We start from the raw sequence: 23,236 nt of genomic DNA on the forward strand, positions 1-23,236 counted from the left end.
GAGCTGATAGCAGTGTATACACTTGCAAGAATGCCTTCCTACACTGACCTGGCTCGATATTGATTACATTTAGTAAATACCAAATTTTTATGTCCGAAATTAATATATAGAAAACACGGTAACGAAAAGGTGTTTTGAAAAAACAATCAAAAGATAGACAAACATTTACAATTATAGTGAATAAATAATAATACTGATGCAGTATGAGCTAGTTAGGTTTATTAACCCTATTTAATACTGTAAGAAGTGTTGCATTTGGGACATGATATATACATATCCCCAGTAATATATATTGTTTTGTATCAATATAAAAAAAAGTAAATGGCAAACAAGAATTTTATACAATGTATGTTTAAAGCTCTTGTACAGTGATTTTTTCATCACACAGTTTACAAGAGCCTGAAACTGTCATTATAAAAAATAAGGCATACAATATTTCATGAAAAGAGGTCAACAACAATTTTACAGCGTTTAGATATAATTTTAAAAATAAATTTATGTTATAATAGAGTTGTGCTTTTACCTCTGTGTATAATATATTTACTGTTTGTAACAAACGATTAGGTACTTAATTTGTATTAATTAATGGTATTTTTTTGTAAATAAGCAAAAAATATTACAAATGCATCTTGTATAAAAAAAAAATTATTGATATAATTATAATTAAACTCTCCAAGGGTAATAAATAAGTAAGAACTATAATGGTTGATTTTTTTTGCTTATAAAACTGACACTTGTATTGTACTGATCAATATTTAAATATTGTCACACACTGAAAAACTATTATTCACTTTAGATGTTATCTTTTTATGCTTTTTTCCCTATATAAAACATCTGTCTTACAATTCGGAACACAATTGTAAAATTGGTGCATTTTCTCTATTTCTTTCCATTTATTTTAGGCAGCGACTTTGTGTTTGATAGTCTACTCGGATTTGTTTTATTTTTTTATTTATCAACATGTAAGGGAGTTAATTTATCTCTAACATGGCTTAGCCACTCTAATATTGCACCGTTTAAGGTTAATAAAGTCACTTGCTGGCTGCAAACACTTTAACAAATCCAAACTTTTAATAGTGAAATTTATTTGTTGCAAAGAAAATAAAACATTTTGTAATGGATCGGTCCTTTACATGTATATATATTTAAATTCGTTTAACGTTCGATGGGTCGCGAGAGCTGTTGAATCCTATCCGGGAATGATCCTTTAAGGGCTAATGGTTTCACTAAGAAGGCGTCTGGGTTAAACTGTACATGGTCCATCGTTGCTCGGACAATCGGTTTAGATAGTTCTTCTATTCTACTGGATGAAGCTGCTCGTTTCGCTGCACGTGTAACTTGCCATTGTTCGTCACGTGGTAGTTTATATTCGTCGACTGCACCTTTAGGGCGAGCCAGTTCTAAACATCGGGAAGTAGCTGTGGCGTTTTTAGCACTAGTTGAAACCTGGAATATTAAGAAATTTTTTAACTAAAGTATATATATAATTATATTTAAAAAAAAAACAAAAAACTAAAAAAAACAAAAAACAAAAAAAACAGACAAACAAACAAACTAATCGAACAGATATAGCATTTTTATAGAGAAATAGGAGCATTACAAGAATGTTTTTGTGCATTTCTCTACGCTGTAGGTTCGATCCGCGCCAGCGACTTCAATTCTTTGTTTCATGTTAGAAAGCTATCCACCTTGCTTACGGAACGTCGATGGTTCTACTCAGGTGCCATTTTTTGCCTGAACAATTGCACAAATAGGACACGTGAAGGAGGTCTTCCTCCATTAGTAAAGCTGAAAAAAACGCCATATGACCTATACCGTCTCCAGTGTTGGTGCGACGTAAAACCAAAGGAAAAAAATGTAGATTTAATACTTTTATATTAGAACCTTTTTTGAATCCTTTTTATTTGTTCATAATGTCATAATGGCCAGTCATAATTATATACAATTGTACTAGGCCACTTCTGCCAAACATTATTTGTATTATATGAATCGTAGGAATATCATAAATGAAGGTATAAGTAAATCTTTTGATAAACAGAAATCAACATATGTAAGTAAATGAATGGATAACAAACCCCCCATTTTGGTTCTCTAAATGGACCATCATCTCTTGGTTTCGGAGTAGATAAAGACATGATACGTTCCGAAGCCTCTGCTTTCATCGCTGCATGAGAGATCGGTGTTTGTATTGGTCTCTCAGGTTTGAAATCTTTATGGGGGGTTTTGTGTTTTGCCAACTGGTTAACATAAGGCCTTTCCCCAGCAGAGGCCGCCTTTGGGTCGACTCCGAGAATCGGACTCGGTCTGCCGCAGCTATACTTGAATAATGGTCTACAACGAATGAAATTTGAATTTTAAGTTGGAAAAGTCTACATTGTGTAGCATTAAATTTAAGTATGATATAATGTTCAATATGAAGTATGTAATGTACTGCAATGTATGATAATGGGCTAACGTGTAGATTAATTGTCTAATTGTAATGTGAAATAATGGGGTGTAATGTAGAATTATTGTCAATATGTACTGTAGAAATAGAGCAGAATGATTTTGTATCATGTCGAATTATGGTCTATAATATAATGTAATCGTAAATAATGAAATGTACATCGGTGTTCTTAAAAGTTACATTACAATGTAGACGTATGTACAATCTAGTGTAGAATAATGTCCGAAAATGTTGTTTAAAATGACATAAATAATTCAAGTTCAAAACAGCAGAAATAAGCAAAATTGGAATAGATTCCTGCACTTGATTAAAGATTTTTAATATGTATAATATCTTGTAAGTTTATAATCGAAATTCAGATTTGTATTTTCTCGAAATGCGTTAATTTCAGAGATATATATGCATATTTATATTTTGAAAAAATATATGAATAAAATGCTGAAAATAAAAGAATGCACTATCAGAATCACAAAAACATGGACACAAACTTATACGTATAGATAAATAAAAACTGAGAACAAACAGAACATATAAGATTATATTAGTACACAGCTGAAATCGAAGCGTTATGTATTACATACTGCCAAAAAAAAAGATTAAGATAAAAGTTGCATGTAATAAGCGATAGTTAACAAAGTGCACACATAATTATTTTATTATTTAATATATGGAAAACATTTGTTTTTCACTCTGGCACATACATGTTAGGAAAGGTAACCTTCTCCGCATAAGTTTTCCCTCTGAAAATTTAATGAGCACTTTAATTTTAGAATATTAAATCAATGCATGTAAACTACAGAATTAGCATCCCCCCCCCCCCCCAAAAAAAAAAAAAAAAAAAAAAAATGTAAGGAATCGCCGTTCGCCGGGTTTTTGAAAAAATATTTTATTCGTTAAATAGACTCTTTCCTGATAAAATACATCTTAAGCTAATGTTTTCTTTGTTTAGGAAATATTCCATGAATTGCTTACCCCATAGGAGTCTACACACTGGTTTAGAGCTTCGAAAATGAAGAAAGTATTTCAATTCTGTGTATAGATAACCCGACGAAATCATGGCGGATTGTATGCCGCTTAAGCGCCCCTTTTTGAGAGTCCATTTTGTTATCATGTGGTATTAAAATCACCATATTGATTGGCTCAGGGCAGGCGGTATACTTGTAAAAATGGTCAAATCTTGTAATTGTAAATGTCGAGCCTTCCGGTTAGTTCAATAGGTAGAGCTTTGGACGGTGAATCTGGCGAACCGGGTTCGATTTCCGGACGGCGCAGGTCACTTTCGTTGTGATTGATCATGAAATCCTTTCTACGGTCATTCACACTGTACCTCTGCTCTGGTATGTACAGGATTTTCAGTTCCTTGCGAAAGTGAAGGCAACTCATACTGGTAAACTGCTTGACGGCCTGCCCAGGAACGATGCGGTGGTTGAATTGTTCACTGGTGAATTCAATGTGGCTTCGTTACTGTCGTGATCTAGAGTGAAAACTACCAACACCACCACCACATTGTAAATGTCGCCGTCCGCGACAATTAAATTTTTTCGTTTCAGTACTGCTCATTACTTCTTCATATTGCCACGTGTTTCAGCTTGTGACCTTCTCGTTAAAGGTTGAATCTGGACATTTTAATGAACTACCATCTACTTACAAATCATGTGATAATTTCTAGCTTTACCCTTAACCTGCTGAATCCGGTAACTGGATTTTCCCTGCTTTGAATTTTGAATGGTTTATTCGAATGTTATTTAAATGATTTCGATAAGAAAGATACAAAAATAAGCTACCAACAGTAAAGATTCTCGTCAGACTGTACAGATTGGTAGGATAGCAAGGGCAAAGACGGTTTACTTTACTTCCATCAGGTTTAGGGTTAAGTTTAATTTTGTGTTATATAACTTTGTGCAAATCTGACTAAGTTCGTAGTCTTCCGTGTCTTACACAGAACAGGTAACGGTTCGATATCATATGATTTTGTTTATTATCCTTAAAGACAGTTAGGTTGAAATTAAATATACTCTCAAAATTAAATCCGAAAATGAGTTACACTTTGTCCATGTTACATTACAACCGTTACTGGTTACAAGTAACCACCTATTACCGTGTCATGTACTATCACCTTTATAAACGCTAGCTAATAGTTTGTTAGATTTCACAAGAAATCCAAAGTACTTACATATCCTTCTTCCTTCAAAAATATAGAAACATGAAGATTTTAAAATGATATATATGTTCACGTATACAATAAGGTATGTTTTACCACGTGCTTCTTTACAGAAAGTATTAACTTTCATTCATATTATAACATCTATAATATTTGACCATGCCACTTGGAAATTAAACATTCACTCAATATATTAACATGAATTATTTTAGACTTGACCAAATTATTTCGCATTGTTACTTGACCCTTGGACCTTTACCTAAAATTCGGACAGGCACATACTAGGGCACGTGTTTGGATAAGATTGAGGTTACTGATCAACTCACCGGTCGTCCTTGAACTCTTTGTGTGTTCGTTTTGGTTCAGCCAGGACTTCCAACCTTCCTGAGGCGCCACTTTCCTTTCCTTCATTCTGTACTCTCCAAATAACTGAAGATCTTCCACAACTGTAGAAGAACTGTGATCTGAAATATTAAATGGTTAATATAAGATATGCCTGTTGTTGTTTCTTATTTTTTCTGTACATTTGGAAGACCTTATTTTGAAAATGTTTGATAAAGTAATATACATTACTTTCGTTGAGTCTTACCCTTGTCTATTTCTAATAAAAGATTCAAATACAAGAAAATAATTATTATGACAAACAACAATATAAGACGATCGTGCTTGTCTTCGTACAAATAAAAATCGGGTGTTTACACAATATAGTCTTATAATTCATGTACTTTTGAGATTGAAAAAAAAAGAATTTGAAACGGAACAAAAGTCCATTAGGATTGTATTGTTAGAATAACAAACCTGTTAACTTTATCTCCTTTCATAAAATTGACTTTGGGTAGTGCTAAAAGATCTAGACGCTCCGTTGAACCTCTTTCTAAAGTTTCTTTCTTTATAGGCCATATCATTTCTTGGGTTCCCCATCGTAGATGTGGCCTGAAAATTTGTAAACATTCAACTTTTATCTGCAATAATTTGATTATGGCATATAATTCCATAATAATTGTTAGTTAGGTGTCCCAATTAAAGTGTAACTATAGTACTAGTATAATGTATAATGGATTGAACGTGAATATAAAAACAACTTTACGTGCACTGATTTATATCAATACATGTAGAGCGGATGTTGTATTCTTCAGTAAATATAAAGAGTCCATTGTGTCAGTTTATAATATGTTGAGAAAATGTAATTCGCAGTATGAACATATGAGTAACAAGTATAAAACATAGTTGTCTCTATTTAGAAGTAGATTTTTTATAGAGAAACTCGCCGTGACATTAAACGAAGAGGTGGGTGTAGTTTGTTGTCATATATTCGTCTTGGCTAGCGACAGCACGCCACACGAAGAGAGTTGGGTTTATTGACATATTTGGAAACGTTACGTTAGGATTACTTACCCAACACTTGTGTACCATTCTGTTTTAGGTTCTTTTGGTTGTGATAATTGAAGTAATCGTTCTCTGTAAGGAAAACATAATTGCAATGTTATCAATCATAATTCAAAATTAGATTTGTAAAACCAAACAATGAATTTGTTTTTATTAAACATCGGAAAACCTAAAACATGTTTAACCAGACATAATCATTCATGCTACAGGTTCATTCTAGTAAAACTTATTTTAAACGAGTTTGCTTGCATAAATTATATGACAAAGTTATGCTGAAAAAGAAAATAGTCTCTTGTGTACAAGGAAATGCCGTTTAACATAATCATACTAATCTGATTACTTTCCTATAATTATGATTGAATCTACCACAATTAAATGAGTCCAAGACGTTGTTACGCAATCTGTTATAACAAATGCAGTTTCATCACAAGCCATCTCTATAAAGTCAAATTTCCGGACACAAGACAATGTATTTGAAACATTAACTACCTCCTTCTAAATTGGAAATATGTTATCTTAACCGGTAAATTAAAATATAAGAAAAAGATTAAAAAAAAAGATAATCTAGAAATAACACTAAATAGAAATGTCAGACACAATATTTGCTTCATAAATAAACTAATTCTTAAACATTTTTTTTCTGACATCTGAAACTGAATCATTTCTGAGGTAGAAGAACAACTTTCAAACCACTGATAACCACTGACTGATATGTTTGGTCGTGTCGTTTGTCTTGGTAAGGCAAAATACATAGCCTAATAAAGTACGAAACCTGACTTACAATTTCCCCTGTGCTTCTTTCGTTTTAAATCTCCAATGATTAAGATTGATTGGAAAGTCATCGACTTTCTTAGTAGTTTCAACGTCCGTAAGAACACACTTTTTATGATATCTAGAATTGATTTGCGAGTGTCTAGTAAATGTTGTATGTTTAGAGGCCGCTATTGCAGCCATTTTTGCGCCAAATCAATATAACCTTAATCCAAAATGTGAACTCCAGAAAAACTAATGATCCCTTTTCACCAGAAATGTGCAGAAAGGTAAAAGAAATTAAAATCAACACAAAACTTGACCTTATACACCAGTATCATTCAGTACAGAGGATTGCTAAAGTTGCAAATACGTGATTTGTATTTAAAGAAAACAATTTTTTCGCATGTAATCCGGTCTTGTAGTTATGCAGACTTTTGTTTGACGGATTAACACCTGGATTAATAGTTTATCCTGATATATGTTCTCGTCTCGTATATAGACCTTTGTGAAGTTGTGTAGATAAATATAAGAAGAAAAAAGTTCATTTCCGAATGCATGCTTGGTCCAAAAGTAGACACAATCATATCAAGAAAGAATAAATAATGCAGACATATTCTTTTTTAATTTATTTTCACTATATAAACATATTCTCCTATAATTTATTTCTGGCCTTTGTTAAGATAAGAATATTTGTTCACTACTTTATCATTTCTTCTTATTTATTTATTATACTCGTGCATATATAGCGCCACGTGATTATGTCTTATTACTTCATTGCTTATATGGAACAAAGGCCTGTCAAAATTCATTTCATATACTATTATCATTGATATTAGAGAAACTAGAATGATTATACGTCCATTACAATAACATTTAATTAGTGTATAACTTTTAAAACAAATAATTGTCTACACGTATATAGATGGTCAGGGATAGATTGAAATTCATACTGGGGCTTACTTAAGTCGGAAATAATCATGCTTTGGGAATAATATTTCTGTTTCATTATTAAATATCGTATACACGATGTGTTTCCTGACTTTCAATCACAATGCATATTTTAACATAAATGACTTGGAACTAATGAAAAAGACCATTTTAATATCTTTTTTCTTGGTTTGTCAGATGTTGATTATAGAAACTGACAGAATATTCCTCGGTTAACTACCTGCTACATGCATTTCTATTGTAATCATTATGTCGGCTTCTTCATAATCTAGCCCATTATCTGAACCACGCAGAGCTGCAGTGGCGATTTTGTAATAAAGTTGACATTTTGTAAAGAAAATAAACTAAAAGAAAAACAACAAAACAAACCAACAAAAACACAAAAAGCCTGGCTATTCTACAATGTACATTCTGACTATCATTAAAGAACGTTATTTCTGGCGAATATTTAGATTTTATTGGACAAAGTCAGGAAATATAGCCAATCATTGACTCACTATAAGTTATATTCTTTATCACTTTGTTTATAAGGTAATGAGGGGTGTTTTTTCTTCAGTTAAGTATCTTTAAGAAGAGACTTTATCCCATGTTTTCTCAAATTAAACCGTTATTCATAATTTATATAAGTTGTTCTTTTGAAGGGGTCGTGCTGACTTGCCAACCAAAAATTCTGCTGCACAAAATCTCAACCGTATGGTTGTTTGAATCTTAGTAGGGGATCTTGTCTATGATTACAGTTGTATTACAGTTGTTCTAATGAATGACGTATTGACATGCTAAGTATTAACACTGATTTGATTTAATAAAACATACACACGATCTTGATTAAATCAATCATTATTGAAAGATCTATCGATATTTAAATACCGTATTGCTGATTATATTTAATAAATATTAGTTTATGAAATATAAGCGCTTGCAAGGTTTTGTCTCGAGGATTATTTCGCACGGATTAAGATGTTTGGCTTGGTTAGAAATACAAGATATACTATTTAGTCTAAATATAAAACTTATAAAATAGTCGATTTATACTAATGCAGATTTAGTCATAGCAAACTCGGAAGATGCAAATTTACAAATTACTTCATGCAGCTAACTGAGAATATAGAAATAAATAGGGGCCTTTAACAACCCCATGTGATCATATAGTTTCTATTGACATGGAATGGATGACGTGGTGTTAAAGTCGAACGAACTGATCGAGGTTGTGCAACCTCTTGTAATTCCTATTTAAGATTAGTAGTTAAGGTTCATTTCATTCAAATGTGTTCGGTTTCGTGACTGGAAGTTGTAACATAAAATTAATATTCCCGCATTGTATTTGTATTCGAAAAGAAAATATTTAATCTGTAATTCGAATCATCGTTTATTTGTTCTGCACTTGACAAAAAATAGAAAAAAACCTTAAGGGAATGCATGTTTCCGACAGACAAACTTGATTGTATGAAATTGATTTTAGATAATCTGTGCCGCGGCGCGTTATGTCTCAAAGAGAGTATCTGGTCTATATTTTGTCTAGAAAGTGCATTTCCAAACCAATGTGTAACAAATGGTGCAAATTTGTACCTTGTTGGTGACGACGCATACATCGACTTTGACCTTTCTAGTGACCTGGATCTCCTTATAGTTATTTAAAGAACAATATTTAATACATGCAATCTGTATAACCTTTATGAAATTGGAACAAATGCAATTCAATGAAATATTGCATAAGTATGAAAGGCTGTTTATAGTACACATTTGTTGTAGCATGTGAAGCTTGTGTCAGTTTTGAACACCATATCTTGAGAAAAGTACGTAATTTTCACTTATGAACCTGTCAGTATTTAATTACAAGTTTGGGCACTAAGTTTTCAAAAGATTGTTCCCGATACAGGAGGGAAGTTAAAAGACAGAATGTTCTAGAGTCTTGTAAAAATGACGGCATTTTTTTCTCATTGAAGATTACTAATATTTTCTAATGTAAAAAATTGCCCATTGCTTTTAAGTGATTTTTTTACTGAAAATAAAAGAAAATAGAAAAAAGAAATCAAGAGGCAGGGAAAACAAAGAAAAAATGTGTTGACTGATGTGAAATGCAGTGTGTCTTTAGTAAAATGCATTTCCATCAAATGAGTAAAGCTGAAAAAGATAAATTACTTTCTAAGTTCAAGAGTATCGCAAGAAGTAGGTATAATTGGATATCAAGGTAAAAAAGTCTATTATAACAGAAATATGCTTAAAAGAAACATAAAACGTTGGTCTTACCTGCCGGATTCTCGGATACGCTCAAATTCGGCTGAAAAGGAAAACACAGTTAATAAGCTTGCTGTATTTTAATGTGAGGTAAACAACGTTGGCATCGACAGACACATTGAAATTTACAAATTATCTTTCTCTATCAAATTTAACCAGCAAATCTCTACAATACTAACAAAAATGTTGACAAATTAGTGCAGAAACGGGTTAAGTCTTTCTGAATTCAATAGGAGTTAAAAGTTTATTGCACTAAGGTGACAAACAAAAAAAAGTTATATTCGTAAATTGTTTATATTTACATATCAATTAAATAGAATTGCACTAAATGGAATGAATGACGGAAACAGTGTATATGTAAAAGAAAACGACTGGAAATCCACACGAATGTTTCAAATTGTATGAAAGAAAAACAATAGGGTGATTTAGTGAATGTAGGAAGAAGATCAGAACTCGACCGTGAAAAAAATCGTGCACAGATTAATTTGATAAGCTAACAATGATATAAGAAGCATTTCTATATATTTTGTGCTGATGATACTGATGATAACAAATATCTTTGTTTAAAGCATTTTAGCTCGACTTTTTTTTTTTGAAAAATAAAATAAATAAAAAATAGAGGTATTGTTACAATTATGGCGGCGTCCCCGTTGCTGTTGCCGTTTGGAAACTTGAACCTTGGTCATAACTGTTTACGTTCTTGATAAATTGTCTTCATACACAGCCCTTACGACAAGACCTTCAAGTAGACCAGACTAAACTTGACCTTCATTGATAAATGACCTTGACCTTCAAAGCTTAATGTCTAAATTTTACTTGCCTTTTGCTGATTTTTGCTATAAGAGACTATAGCTTTGTTGTTTTTGAATGGATTGTCTTCAACCTTAACACAACAATCTTCTAGTATAGTCCGTCAAGTTAATCAGACAGACATTGACCATCAATCATAAATGACCTTGACCTTGAATGTCAACTTAATGATTTTTTTCTGTAACTGGCTATAACTTTGTTATTAATGAATAGATTGACTTCATATTAAGACACAACAATCTTTATGATAAAGCCACCATGAATACCAAGCTCAAAATTGACCTTGAATGTTAAATTATTGAACATTCAGTGATTTTGGCTATAATTGACGAAATCATATTTTGGACAAGACCTTTTGAAATGTTGAACTGACCTTGACCATGAGCTTAAAATGACATTGACCGTCAAGGTCAGATTGAATTTTGATTAAAATGTCACACTTTTTTTCATGCACGGATTTGATTTATACTTTGGCAAAACAAGATTTGTGGACCATGTGCCCACTTTTAGATGTAAAATTGAACTTTGCTGACTTAGATAATTTGATAGTGGCCTTTGTAGTGAAGTTTGGACAATGCGCAGTTTTAGTGGAAAATTGATCTTTGATTTCAAACGACCTAGATGAAGTAACCCACTTTCTTGTACCCTGAACTTAATTTCAGATGTAAAATTACTGATAATTGAACATTTATGGTAATGATTTACACTTGGACAAAACAACAACTGTAACTAGATATCTACCTACTGAAATATTAAAAAAGGAACTAGTTTATTTTTCTTTCATTTTCCTTTTAACTATTTGTTACAAACTTTTGTTTGCTTTTAGAAAAAGTAAAAAAGTCGAGCGTTGCCCTGCCCGGTGGTGGCTCTTGTTTTATGAAACAGCAGTAATGAGTCCAAAACTTACAAGAATAACAGAAACGTATAATTAAAGGATGATGATTAAAGTACACATTGCAGATATATATACATTACAATCACCAGACAAAAGTTTGTGCGCAGCAACTTACCACTCTTACGTGGTGACAAAAGGTCATCCTCGCGAGTTGGTTCACGAGACCGAAATGGTACCTCTACATATAATAAGATACTTTCTTTAACAAATCTCTATAATTATGCTCAATTATGCACACATGAACAGACTTATAAACTTCTGTTCGCAATGACATGATATTAAAAAAACATGAATTTTTAAATCTGCTTAGTTAATATGTATATATGATTATTATCATGGGCTACATGTGTTACCTTAAAAGTGTGGAATTGCTTTTGCTGTTTGTTTGATACCTGATAGTAAATCTCTTCTTGTGTTTCCCCCACAGACAAATTTTCACAAACAACGGCAATGCTTTTAAAGTACATGTACGTGTATTTATAATAGCTTTTACTGAATTTAGTATATTGAATGAAATGCGTTAGTGGAGAAACCGTGTAGCTGAAAAAAATGTAAAACTACACAAATTATGTAAAGTTCCATGCTATAAGGTAACAAAATAATATAATTATGGATACAATGTTTCTTGTTATATCATACAAAGTAAGTAACCACGTGATCAGGTATTATATAACACTTCAATAGGAAGCACTGTAAAATACTTTAATTGGTAGGTAATTTAGTTTCAGTGAATATTGTTGGTAACAAACATCTGGAAAATAAATATCACAAAACAAGTGAAGATTGTGTTTTTAGTATAAAATAGTACCTCTGTATTCTGAAAATATAGAATTTAAATGGTTTATAAAGTAAGTACTTTAACCTGTATTTCATAAATCACCAGTAAAAAGCCAGGTCAGCTTGCTCACCCACGCATTCTGACCAGACTCTTTACTGGCAGGTTGATTTATATATTTTTTTAATAGAATCGTTGTGTTTGACATGAACTGCGTCGTTTTAAAACTTAACCTGTACACGCCAGAAATATTTGTGGTCAAAAATAACGTTTTCAAAGCATCACAACAAAATTATTTACATCTTGTACATCCGAGTATTACTTAGAACAAGTACTTTTAGAGTTGACTAGTAACTGTTTTGTGGTTGGTCGATATCGATATTGACTCATTTATTCGCCTAAATAATAAAACATCCCTTGATACATTATTGATCACGTGAGTGTAATAAAACAGTTAATGATCAGTAATCCTTGTTTTATAAAGCACTGAATTGTTAGATTAACGTCATGTATGTTTATTAGGGTACGTGCACAATAACACATTCATCGGTTTAAATATGCATGTATATTGCAACGCTATGGACCTGGTATACGTATAAAATGTGTCAGTGAAAAAACATTATATAAACCACGTATAGAAACCACATATATAAATCACGTGTATAAACCACGTATGGTAAACCACGTATATAAATCATGTGTATAAACAACGTATATGAACCACGTGTATAAATCACGTATTTAAACCACATATAATTCAATGAAAAAAAAATCCTAGTAACCGCAGTTAACTATCAGGACTGGTCACTGAAAGACTCACGAGTAAAAACATACCAGGATGCGTATACTGTCTGTCGTATGTACATAATGTTGGACTTAAGACTTAATGTGGAAATTAAAATATTTATGCAGACAAGGAAAATTTTGATACACATTTCTATGAATGAATGTTGGTGCAACATAACGGTTATAATGAAAACAGCACTGTTGAAGCTGATATCTTGATTGATAATACATACTGTTAGAAATCATTTCGTCGGATATAAATTTGCTGTGTTTTAATATTGGCATTGATGGATAGGTGTGTTTCATGCAAATGCAAATGAAACTAAACCGAGATTTTAGTCTTTTAATGACACATAGATTTTGCATGATTACTTTGTATGAATTTGCTAAGTCTAATAATTGGCTCTAAATTATTAAAAGGTCAAAGAATGGGCATACTTATACCGAAAAGACGTTTTAAACCAATCATTAGAATTTCTTATTCCAATTTTCTGCTCTGCTTTGTGAAAAAGTATTTTTTCACGGTGGACTAAATTGGTTTTCATTTAAAGAACCGATAAGTTATTCAAAATATATATGTTTATATCTTTCATTCCTTTTGAACTTTTAAATAGATGTTGACTTTAATAAGTATAAAAATCGGAAAGCAATCGTACTTATTTTCACTTTTAAGTAGTTTTCTTTCACGACGCTAAAATAAAATCCTTTATTATTGTAATTTTAAATTCAAGTTCACGTACATTAATACAGGGTTGATAAAGTTTGGATAGGGCGTTAGAGAAATGAACTACAGGTTCTTGCAGGTTAATTGTTACGTGCGCCCCTGATTGTTTGTTAACTTTCAATATTTTATAAATAAAGTACAATAACGGCTAGACGCTATTGAATTTATTCATTGATTTATATAAACGTCTGGCTGACAATGAATTAGAAGGTCTTCTTTTTTCATTGAAAGGCATATAATTCGCCATTTAATACCATTTTATTTTTTTATTATTTCGGGACAAATAGATACAAGGCCTGTATTATTCATTATTCATAAATTCGTTTTTGAATATAATATATAATAGTATATGCTCCTGTTGCTAGTAAATTGTGTGCTAGAATGTTGTATATGCTTACTGGCAGATTCATTAAAAAACTCTTACGAACTTAGTAAAACTATACAATTGATACGGATGTATATTAGAATTTTCATAGCTACAATATTCCACTGTAATGTGTTAAAAAAGACGAGCTTGAAAAAAGATAGAAAATAATGAAAAAGAAAAGACTAACGTAGCTTTTTATAGTGCCCATTTGATTTGATTATCTAAAAATTTAACAAATGCTAGACTGACACTTAGTTATTATAGAAATGCAAGATATTTTCGTAAACCTGGTGGAAAGTATTCGTTGTATTTTAACCTTTTCCTTGTAGAATCATTTTTCAAAATATAAACATTCGAAAATATGTGAAATATAATTCACATACATTATTCATATCATATTCAAATGTTTTAAAATTGCGGTACGGTTTTTGTATTTATTTGAAACAATTTTGCCATAGGAAAGGAGCTTATGCTCTGTGATTGCCTACAATGTACACAATCAACCGCTATATATGGATTCAAACGGACATAAATTCTAAATACTATCCATTTCTCTTCATTAAAGCAAATCATGCTAAATGAAACGAAGTAAGATACCAGCTCACGTAAATGAAAGATAGGATTTTTTTGTCAATTTTAATCTGTTACATTTTCTACGCGATCACTTACGACTCTATGTTTCGATCGCGTTTTAAATGATTACTGTCAATTTATGGGCTGAATATATTCAAGTTTATTGCATTGTACATATATATCGCATTCTTATACATACGGTCACACTATACCTAGTGATATCATAAATGTTAACACAACCTGTAAGTGTAAGAATATCTTTATCTTAGGTAGCAGAGTATGTCTGCCAAAATATGTTAGGCTGTCTTTATATAGCAATTACTTTAATCCGTACCATGCTAAATATCTACAATATTCTTACTCATCGATCTGGACAAAATCATCTATCAATTTCTAGCGAAGTTTTCAAAATATTTACTGACTGAATAGAGAACAGTGCAGACCATGTTCGCACGGATATGCTGGATGATTTAGGTCTGCGCGAGTTGTTATCGCCATTTGGCTAAATGTCAATGAATACTTTATGAAAAGCAGGCAGTTTTTTTAATTTAGGGGGAAAAGTGAAAAAAGCAGTATTTGAGACACGAAAATTTTTAAAGGGTTTCGATTTGCTTATATTTTGAATTTTTGATTATTATTACAGTTTTGAAAAAAAAATTTCAGCGTAGACATTAATCAGCTGCGTACAACCCCAAAGGGGTCTTTTTAAATAGCTTTTGACTGTTTTTAAACACTTTACCAAAATGGCCCATTATTGCACATTTTTTTAAAATGGTTTCTTAATGTTTTTACACAAGTTTAATAAATCTCACATGAAAACAAAAACCCTTTAATTTTTTGATATGATATTTTTAAAAAAACGGAAAAAAACGTTTTAAATGAAATTTCCTTTTAAAAGGGCTTACATCCCTCCAAATGCCCCAAAATTTTCAAAAAAAATAAAACTTGAGAAAAATGTACTTAGATGTAAGGAAAAGTAAAAAAGTATCAAGATTCAAGTAATATTTAAATATTATGTGCGGTCAATGACACTTTTTTTTAGTATGTACAACTATATTTCTACTGCATTACTAACGCAGTAAAGGCTATTTATGCATCTTTTGACCACTTTTTGGTAATTTACGTGGTTTGTAAGTGCCATTAATAAAGAGTAAATTGCTTCCTTTTGGTTACTTCACAATATCACATTCAAATACAATTTCAAAATTTTCATGAAAATTATCATGAATCTGGAGGCATGCTGCTTTAAAGTAAGCCATCTTTGGACAATGTCATTGGATGTTAGCAGGGTTGCTTAACCTGATATAAATTATAAATGTATGTAAAGGTAATAACTTGGTAAAGTACATTTTGTAATTTTGATGTATGTTTTACATTAATTATATAAGTGACTTAATATTTAACTATTATGCTGTAATGGTGTTAGATCTTTGTATTTATAAACGCGACAAACTTACTGCGTTGCACTATGATTGAACCTGATTTCTGGGTTTAAACGTGTGCTATATACATTGTATGTATTGTACATGATGAATAATGTAATATGCAAGAACTATAATTTATTAATGTTTCTATATAAGGTTATATATTCATGTGATATTGATACACGTTTTATTACAATTATATAGAGACCCGATTTATTAGGTTTAAAGACCAAACTAAGGTCAGAGATTTCACAGTTACTACTAGGATCTCAGACTAAACGGACTATGTATACCAACTTCGCAGTTTTTAACAGTTTCAAGTGTTGATAGAAATCGAGGGTTCTATGATTACATAATTTTGCAATACCATATTTAGTTAATTAAGCAATGCTTACTAACAGTTATAAGTTGTTTTCATTAAAGGCCCATTGTGCCTCAGAAATGCTGCTTTCATTTTTATTTCATAAAGGTTTTTTTATTTTTGGTGTACTTCTATAGTTTCAAAAAGGTTGCTCATCGGCCCAACAATCCGTTTCTTCTGTTGCTTTTTGGCAATGGGTACAGTTACAGTATTAAGTGAGTACGTATTTGTATGGAAGTCAAAATACTTCTACGCTTACATTTTGCTGCTTTTATGACAAATAATTTCTGCTTTGTTCCTCAGGGAACAAGCATCTAAAATGTTCTAAAACCATTATTTAAACGGTCTACCCTTTCTAAAGAAGTAAACAAAATCGTTACTGAGACATAATGTGAAGATTTTGGTTAATAAGGAGCCAATTTTGAAGAAAATCTCCACAACCTTTTTTCATACCCTTTTTGTCTTACAGAACCTTGTGTCGTTTATCAGTTTATAAGCAGGTTATCTCTGTGTGATTACGTATGTGCTTGGATTATCATTTATGTATATATTATCAATTTTAATGACTTAATTTACTTATTTGTACAACAACAAACTTTACGTATTTGCCTCCTAGTCATAATCAGATTTGATTGCTTTGCAGTATCATGTAGATGTATATAAAATATGTAAAATTAAGGGAACATTTTTTACTTTAATAGCCGAAACATAAAATTATGCGCAAGAAAGATAAAAGCAAAACTCTATAGATATTAGTTCAGGTTAGTTGCATTTTGCTGCTAAATATTATCGCATTTGTTAATAAAAATGTAAGAAATTAAATGTATTTTTTCATTGATATTTTAAATTAAATCAATGTAGAACAGATTCGTTCAAAAGTTGATACAAAAATCAAATCTCGTAAATTTGTTTAGTTCTACATTGAATCACTTGATAAACGATTATTTGTCGCTTTGAAGATATAATTTATCACCAACATGGCGTTATTGTTTAAATTCTAAACCTTTAAATGGATTTTCTTTCAGCCAAAGAAGGTTTATTGTTAATCGTTGAAACGTTGTCAAAAGATAAGCCTAGATTACAATGGCTCGGTCTAATAACCTATGTATATTGTGTGTAATAATTCAATAAGTTTATATAATATTATATTACTTTTCGTTGTTAATGATAATTTAAACTGAAATAAATATATTTTTTAAAAATTAAAATTTAAAGTGAGAATGAGTAAAAATGCATTATGATCTACACATTAAAAAATGTATATATACCTTGAACAGTAGCCATTTTCCGTTGTCGTTTTTGATAAAATATCCAATTGTACTGTTTGTAAGTGTTATCCGATTAGAAGTTTAGACGAGGTGTTGTATACGGGTATTGATATTTTTTTTCATTCAGAAAATCACATGATTCCGTGCCGAACAGTTGGTCGTTTTAAAACGCCGCGTTGTATCTATGCAACGCGCCTCGTAACCGCGCCGGTCACGTGACGCGCTATTGTTTTCAGTGAAAGTGTTAAGCGTTGTTAATTTTCATTTCATTTATTCATTTATTTGTTATAAAATACACATGTAAAGTCTATGTTACATGTTCGGTTATAACAAAATAATTCGACAATTTAAATGTATTTCCTTATATCTACGGGTAATTTAATCGATCAGGGTTTCAATGCATTTTTTGCGCTTACAAATGTTTTATTGCGACTCGACAACGGTTAAACAATAAAGTATTCGTGAAATAACAAATGTAAAGTAATGACTGGTTTTATTGCATTGCATACTCTTTTCTCTCATTTGTTTGAAGTGTGTATTATTTATTCTTAGATAACGGTAAATGTAAAATTGACGTTCTTGAGTTTAATCAATGAAGAAATTCAAACCGCCTTATCCGACTCATTAAACATTTCGTTTATGCTTTCCTTTTTATGAAATGTTCAATTTTAAATCAGCGTAAGGTAAAAAAGGGTATGTATGCGAGGGACGAATTTGATTCGTTCACAGCTGAAACACATGAAACCAAAGTAAACGCGCCGAGTGTGTCCTAATTTCACCAGAGACAGCCAGAACACAATTGTGCACATATGAGACTATTATATTTAATTATAATAAATATAATTATCATGGTTGATCAGTCGATTTGTAAATATTTTACTTATGTAGCACAGAAGAATTTGTCATATCTTAGTAAATTATAATATATATCTGTATATATATACGAGTACATGTATATAATCGTACCTCTGCGCGTTATCATATCTCGGGTCGCATTAATATAGCTCTTTGGGCGTTATCAAATCTCGGTTCGCATTAACATAGCTCTTTGAGCGTTATCATATCTCGGGTCGCATTAATATAGCTATTTGGGCGTTATCAAATCACGGTTCGCATTAACATAGCACTTTGTGCGTTATCATATCTCGGTTCGCATTAATATAGCTCTTTGCGCGTTATCATATCTCGGTTCGCATTAATATAGCTCTTTGTGCGTTATCATATTTCGGTTCGCATTAATATAGCACTTTGCGCGTTATCATATCTCGGTTCGCATTAATATAGCTCCTTGCGCGTTATCATATCTTGGTACACATTAATAAAGATTTTGCGCGTTATCATATCTCGGTTCGCATGAATATAGCTCTTTGTGCGTTACCATATCTTGGTACACATTTATAAAGCTCTTTGCATTAGTATACCTCTGCACGTTATCATATCTCGGTTCGCATTTACATGTATATAGCTCTTTGCACGTTATCATATCTCGGTTCGCATTAATATACCTCTTTGTGCGTTATAATATCTCGGTTCGCATTAATATACCTCTTTGTGCGTTATAATATCTCGGTTCGCATTAATATAGCACTTTGCACGTTATCATATCTCGGTTCGCATTAATATACCTCTTTGTGCGTTATAATATCTCGGTTCGCATTAATATACCTCTTTGTGCGTTATAATATCTCGGTTCGCATTAATATACCTCTTTGCACGTTATCATATCTCGGTTCGCATTAATATACCTCTTTGTGCGTTATAATATCTCGGTTCGCATTAATATAGCTCTTCCATGTTATCATATCTCGGTACACATAATATAACTGCATGTTATCATATCTCGATACGTTACCATTTCTCGGTATAGTAATTAGTATATAGCTCTATTTATCTCAATATATAATATAGTACATGCATGGCCGTGGCCACAAATGAGTTTACTATGTATAAAGCCAAATATCTGATGATTTTTTTTAAAATTTACTACATGAAAACTGTACGTTAATAATAAAATGATCTGAACCAAATATTATGCTTCTATTTTGAGTAGGCTTTATTCATTGTGTAGCAATGGTTCCATGCAAGCGACATTCAGTCTCTGGAAAAGAAACAACAACAAAGTTCTTTCATACAGGCATATTAGAATTATTCTGATTCCAAACTAAAGAAATTATATAAACTGCAGGCGACAGAGATATCTCATACCAGGTCGATATCAGCAAATCACAAATCAATGCTTTAATAGTAAAATCAATTAATTAAAGAAAAAAATCTTACATATGTAATCTATGTTAAAAACTCTTTGATTCCGCTTTGTAACCATTCTTGCAGGCACATCACAAGTATATTGATGTTAAATAATCTAAGTACCCTGGGATCTTTATTGTGGTCCGTCGATTGTTGTTCAGTTTTCGGTAGAACTCAGAATGTCCAACTTCTATTATCCAATGTTTATGTGTATGTGCTATCACATGAATTATATTTTTGATTATTCCATTTTCTTCACAGCACAACTTTTTGTAATTAAATACTAAATTTAGTCATATTTTTCAATGAAAATAAGGTTGTAGGTGGTCCTTTAAGTCCGAAAGACCATCTAAAAGGGTATGGGAACAGGCGTTCCTTTTAAAATAGAAATCAACGTAATTTACGCAAGATCAGCTCTATATCCAAATCCAGATTATTTTAATATTTAACTGGGATATTATTTTGATTACTGAATAAATAAACAAAGATTTAAATCGATGCGGGTCAGCTGTTTAGTATTGTTTTATTATGATTTATTAGAGATTTTAGTCATATCATAATTTAATCACGACAAGATACTAGATAAGTTATTGTGATTAAACTACATATAAAAAAGGATTATCCGTAGATTAGTGTATCATATTTACTAGTTATGTTTATTAGCATGTTTGCTATTGTTTATATAAATAAAAACATTTACTAACGTCCCAAGTTTGATATTCTATCATCGTGTTGTATTTAAGATATTAGATGTAACACCTGATAATATGTATTGATAGAGCCCTGCACGACAAATTATATTCTAGAAAAAAACTGGGTTATTTCATCAATTATTCTTACTCTTTATATTGGTCATGGTGAGATGTAATTGGTAACTAATATAAATAAGCGGCACTTGAAGATATTTTGCGTGATTAAAGGTGTAAACTTTTAAGCATTACGACTTAAGTTTAATGTTTGATAAAAAAAGAAAATGCGTAAAAAATCCGATCTAGGAGTGATCTTAATTTAATGTGATTGAAATTAGACAGTAAGTTAGCAAAATTATTATTTTTACTTTGACTTTTGTATTACAGTGGACCATGTTTTGGGAACATTTAGACAAGTGTGTACTAGTCCAGTGACTGCTGATCTTAGGGATGGACTTCCGGTCTCGCGCTCCCCACGAAAGCGGCGGAGAATAACGAGGAAGTACGAAGCAGCACGAAGAAATGGGCATTACAAACAGTCACCGGAATTGCTGAATAATGACAGTATAGTAGAAGCTCTACCAGGTATGTATCATTACTTTATATACACTTTAACAAGGACATTTACATTTAACACTTTACAAATGGAGTAGTTAGTCTCTGATATATGTTTCGCTATTACAAGAAACATTAACTTTTGATGTTCACGAGGTGAAAAATATTTCGATCTTACACTAAACTAATAAAATTTCTTTTTATTATATGCAAAGAAACGAAACACGTTTTAACCTAAAGCTTAATGAAAAGCGCGCCAAATAATAATACAACGTTGTGTCATTTACCAGGTCACGTCAGTAAGTTGGTTTCCAGCACTTTGCACGCTGGTATTTCACTGAAATAACGTACCGGGTTTTAATTAAAAACAGTGGAAATTATCAAATTGATAATTTCACTGTTTCAAACAGTGAAATACCAGTTTTTATTTCACCGATATATTTCTATAAACTACCGAAAAGCATGTAATAAATGATAAATATTATTATGTAGTGTATGATAGTTCAAATGAGAAAATGAAATGCAGACATTTGCGAATTTGTTCTGTAAGTTGTAAGTCCACACCTCACCTCACCACGGCTACCGCCACCGTCTGGAACTGCACATGTAGAGTAAAATGTCAGTTCGGATTTAGTTTTATATATGAAAATACTTCTTAAGTTATCTAGGTATTCGTCAAAGTATGGCATCAATTTTTCAATTGCATTGGTAATATACTAACAAAACGCAATGTAATTACTCTTAATGCATCGGTAATATAGATGTTTTTATGTAATAAATTATATAACTATTGTTCGTTTGTTTTCGGCATTTTTGTTGTTGTTTCGTTTAAGTTTTAGAAGACTACCTTTTTGTAATTTCAGTAAACGTTGAGTCGAGTAAGGAGAAAAAACTTCAGTTGGGAGAAAACGCCTAAAAGCAGAGAACATGTATCTTAGAAATGAAAAAAAACTTACTATACAACACCATTGGTGCTGATATGACCTGATCTCATTAGAGAGATTAAGATAATCTTCATGGAAACTGCGATTGATACATGAACATCAATACAAGTAGTGGTCAACGTGTCTTGTTATATTTTCATGTTCAGATAATGAAAGACAGTTTATGCTGATACAGTAGTTAAGTTTTTTGAGAGAAGATAAAAAGACAAAGTTATCGTTTATGTGATAGACCATTTATAGAAACAAAATAGGTCATTTATAGAAACAAAATAGGTCATTTATAGAAACAAAATAGGTCATTTATAGAAACAAAATAGGCATTTAAAAAAAACAAGCTAGGCCATTCATAGAAACAAGCTAGGCCATTCATAGAAACAAGCTAGGCCATTTAGAGAAACAAGCTAGGCCATTCATAGAAACAAGCTAGGCCATTTAGAGAAACAAGCTAGGCCATTTAGAGAAACAAGCTAGGCCATTTACAGAAACATGATAGGACAATATATAAACAATGTAATGAAAGTCTACATTTGTAATTAAAACAAGTGCTTGTTTCTACCAGTTCTTTTAATGTTATGGAATTATGTTTATATTTTCTGAAATGCTTCATAATACAGCATTTTTTTTCTTCGAAGCACATTGTTATGAAGATATTTGTTAAATGTTATGAGAATCATTTTCACTTGTTATGTAATTTTTATTACTTTGTATTTGTTTTATCTCACCTGAGCATAAAGTGCGCCGAGCTAGGCTTTGTGATGGGAGTGTGTCTTCGTCCGTGGTTGTCCACAGTGTCCACAATTTCTTTAGACAACTTTCTTAAACTACTGGATGTATTTTTAGCTCACCTGTCACAAAGTGACAGGGTGAGCTTTTGTGATCGCTTTCCGTC

The 23,236-nt window shown here is 31.6% G+C and overlaps 2 protein-coding genes across 8 annotated transcripts in view; one reads left to right on the forward strand and one right to left on the reverse strand.

Annotated features, from left to right (window-relative positions):
• The window catches only part of LOC132733798 (nucleolar protein 16-like), a 35,017-nt gene extending 13,501 nt beyond the window's left edge, over positions 1–21,516 (forward strand). The window contains exon 6 of the mRNA XM_060720484.1: positions 21,236–21,516. Coding sequence (XP_060576467.1) covers positions 21,236–21,501 — 266 coding nt within the window. The 3' untranslated portion in view covers positions 21,502–21,516. The remainder of the gene's footprint in view (positions 1–21,235) is intronic.
• LOC132733797 (sperm microtubule associated protein 2-like) lies at positions 200–18,229 on the reverse strand. Of its 7 annotated transcripts, none has more exons than XM_060720477.1 (10): positions 17,913–18,229; positions 11,750–11,812; positions 9,942–9,972; positions 9,261–9,314; positions 6,003–6,065; positions 5,406–5,540; positions 4,934–5,071; positions 3,148–3,186; positions 2,076–2,331; positions 200–1,446 (listed from the first exon to the last, which is right to left on the reverse strand). In XM_060720477.1, the coding sequence occupies exons 1-10, from the start codon at positions 17,926–17,928 to the stop codon at positions 1,156–1,158; spliced, it is 1,086 nt and encodes a 361-aa protein (XP_060576460.1). In that variant the 5' UTR covers positions 17,929–18,229; the 3' UTR covers positions 200–1,155. The 7 variants fall into 7 exon arrangements, with proteins under 7 accessions (XP_060576460.1, XP_060576461.1, XP_060576464.1 ...); XM_060720478.1 differs by lacking the exon at positions 11,750–11,812 and adding an exon at positions 10,561–10,668 and having other exon boundaries at positions 17,913–18,227; XM_060720481.1 differs by lacking the exon at positions 11,750–11,812 and having other exon boundaries at positions 17,913–18,227.
• Positions 21,517–23,236: the final 1,720 nt, after the last annotated feature.

The sequence above is a fragment of the Ruditapes philippinarum genome, unplaced genomic scaffold (assembly GCF_026571515.1).
Source record: "Ruditapes philippinarum isolate M1 unplaced genomic scaffold, ASM2657151v2 ctg1680_1_1_1_1, whole genome shotgun sequence".
NCBI classification, from domain to species: Eukaryota; Metazoa; Mollusca; class Bivalvia; order Venerida; family Veneridae; genus Ruditapes; species Ruditapes philippinarum.

Excerpts from the sequence above, each read along its gene's own strand:
- LOC132733797 (XM_060720477.1), bottom strand. Across the intron at positions 9,315-9,941 it reads CGTATCCGAGAATCCGGCAG|GAGATCCAGGTCACTAGAAA; the intron begins GTAAGACCAACG and ends AATAACTATAAG. Across the intron at positions 3,187-4,933 it reads AAAGAGTTCAAGGACGACCG|AGGGAAAACTTATGCGGAGA; the intron begins GTGAGTTGATCA and ends TTAAATTTTCAG.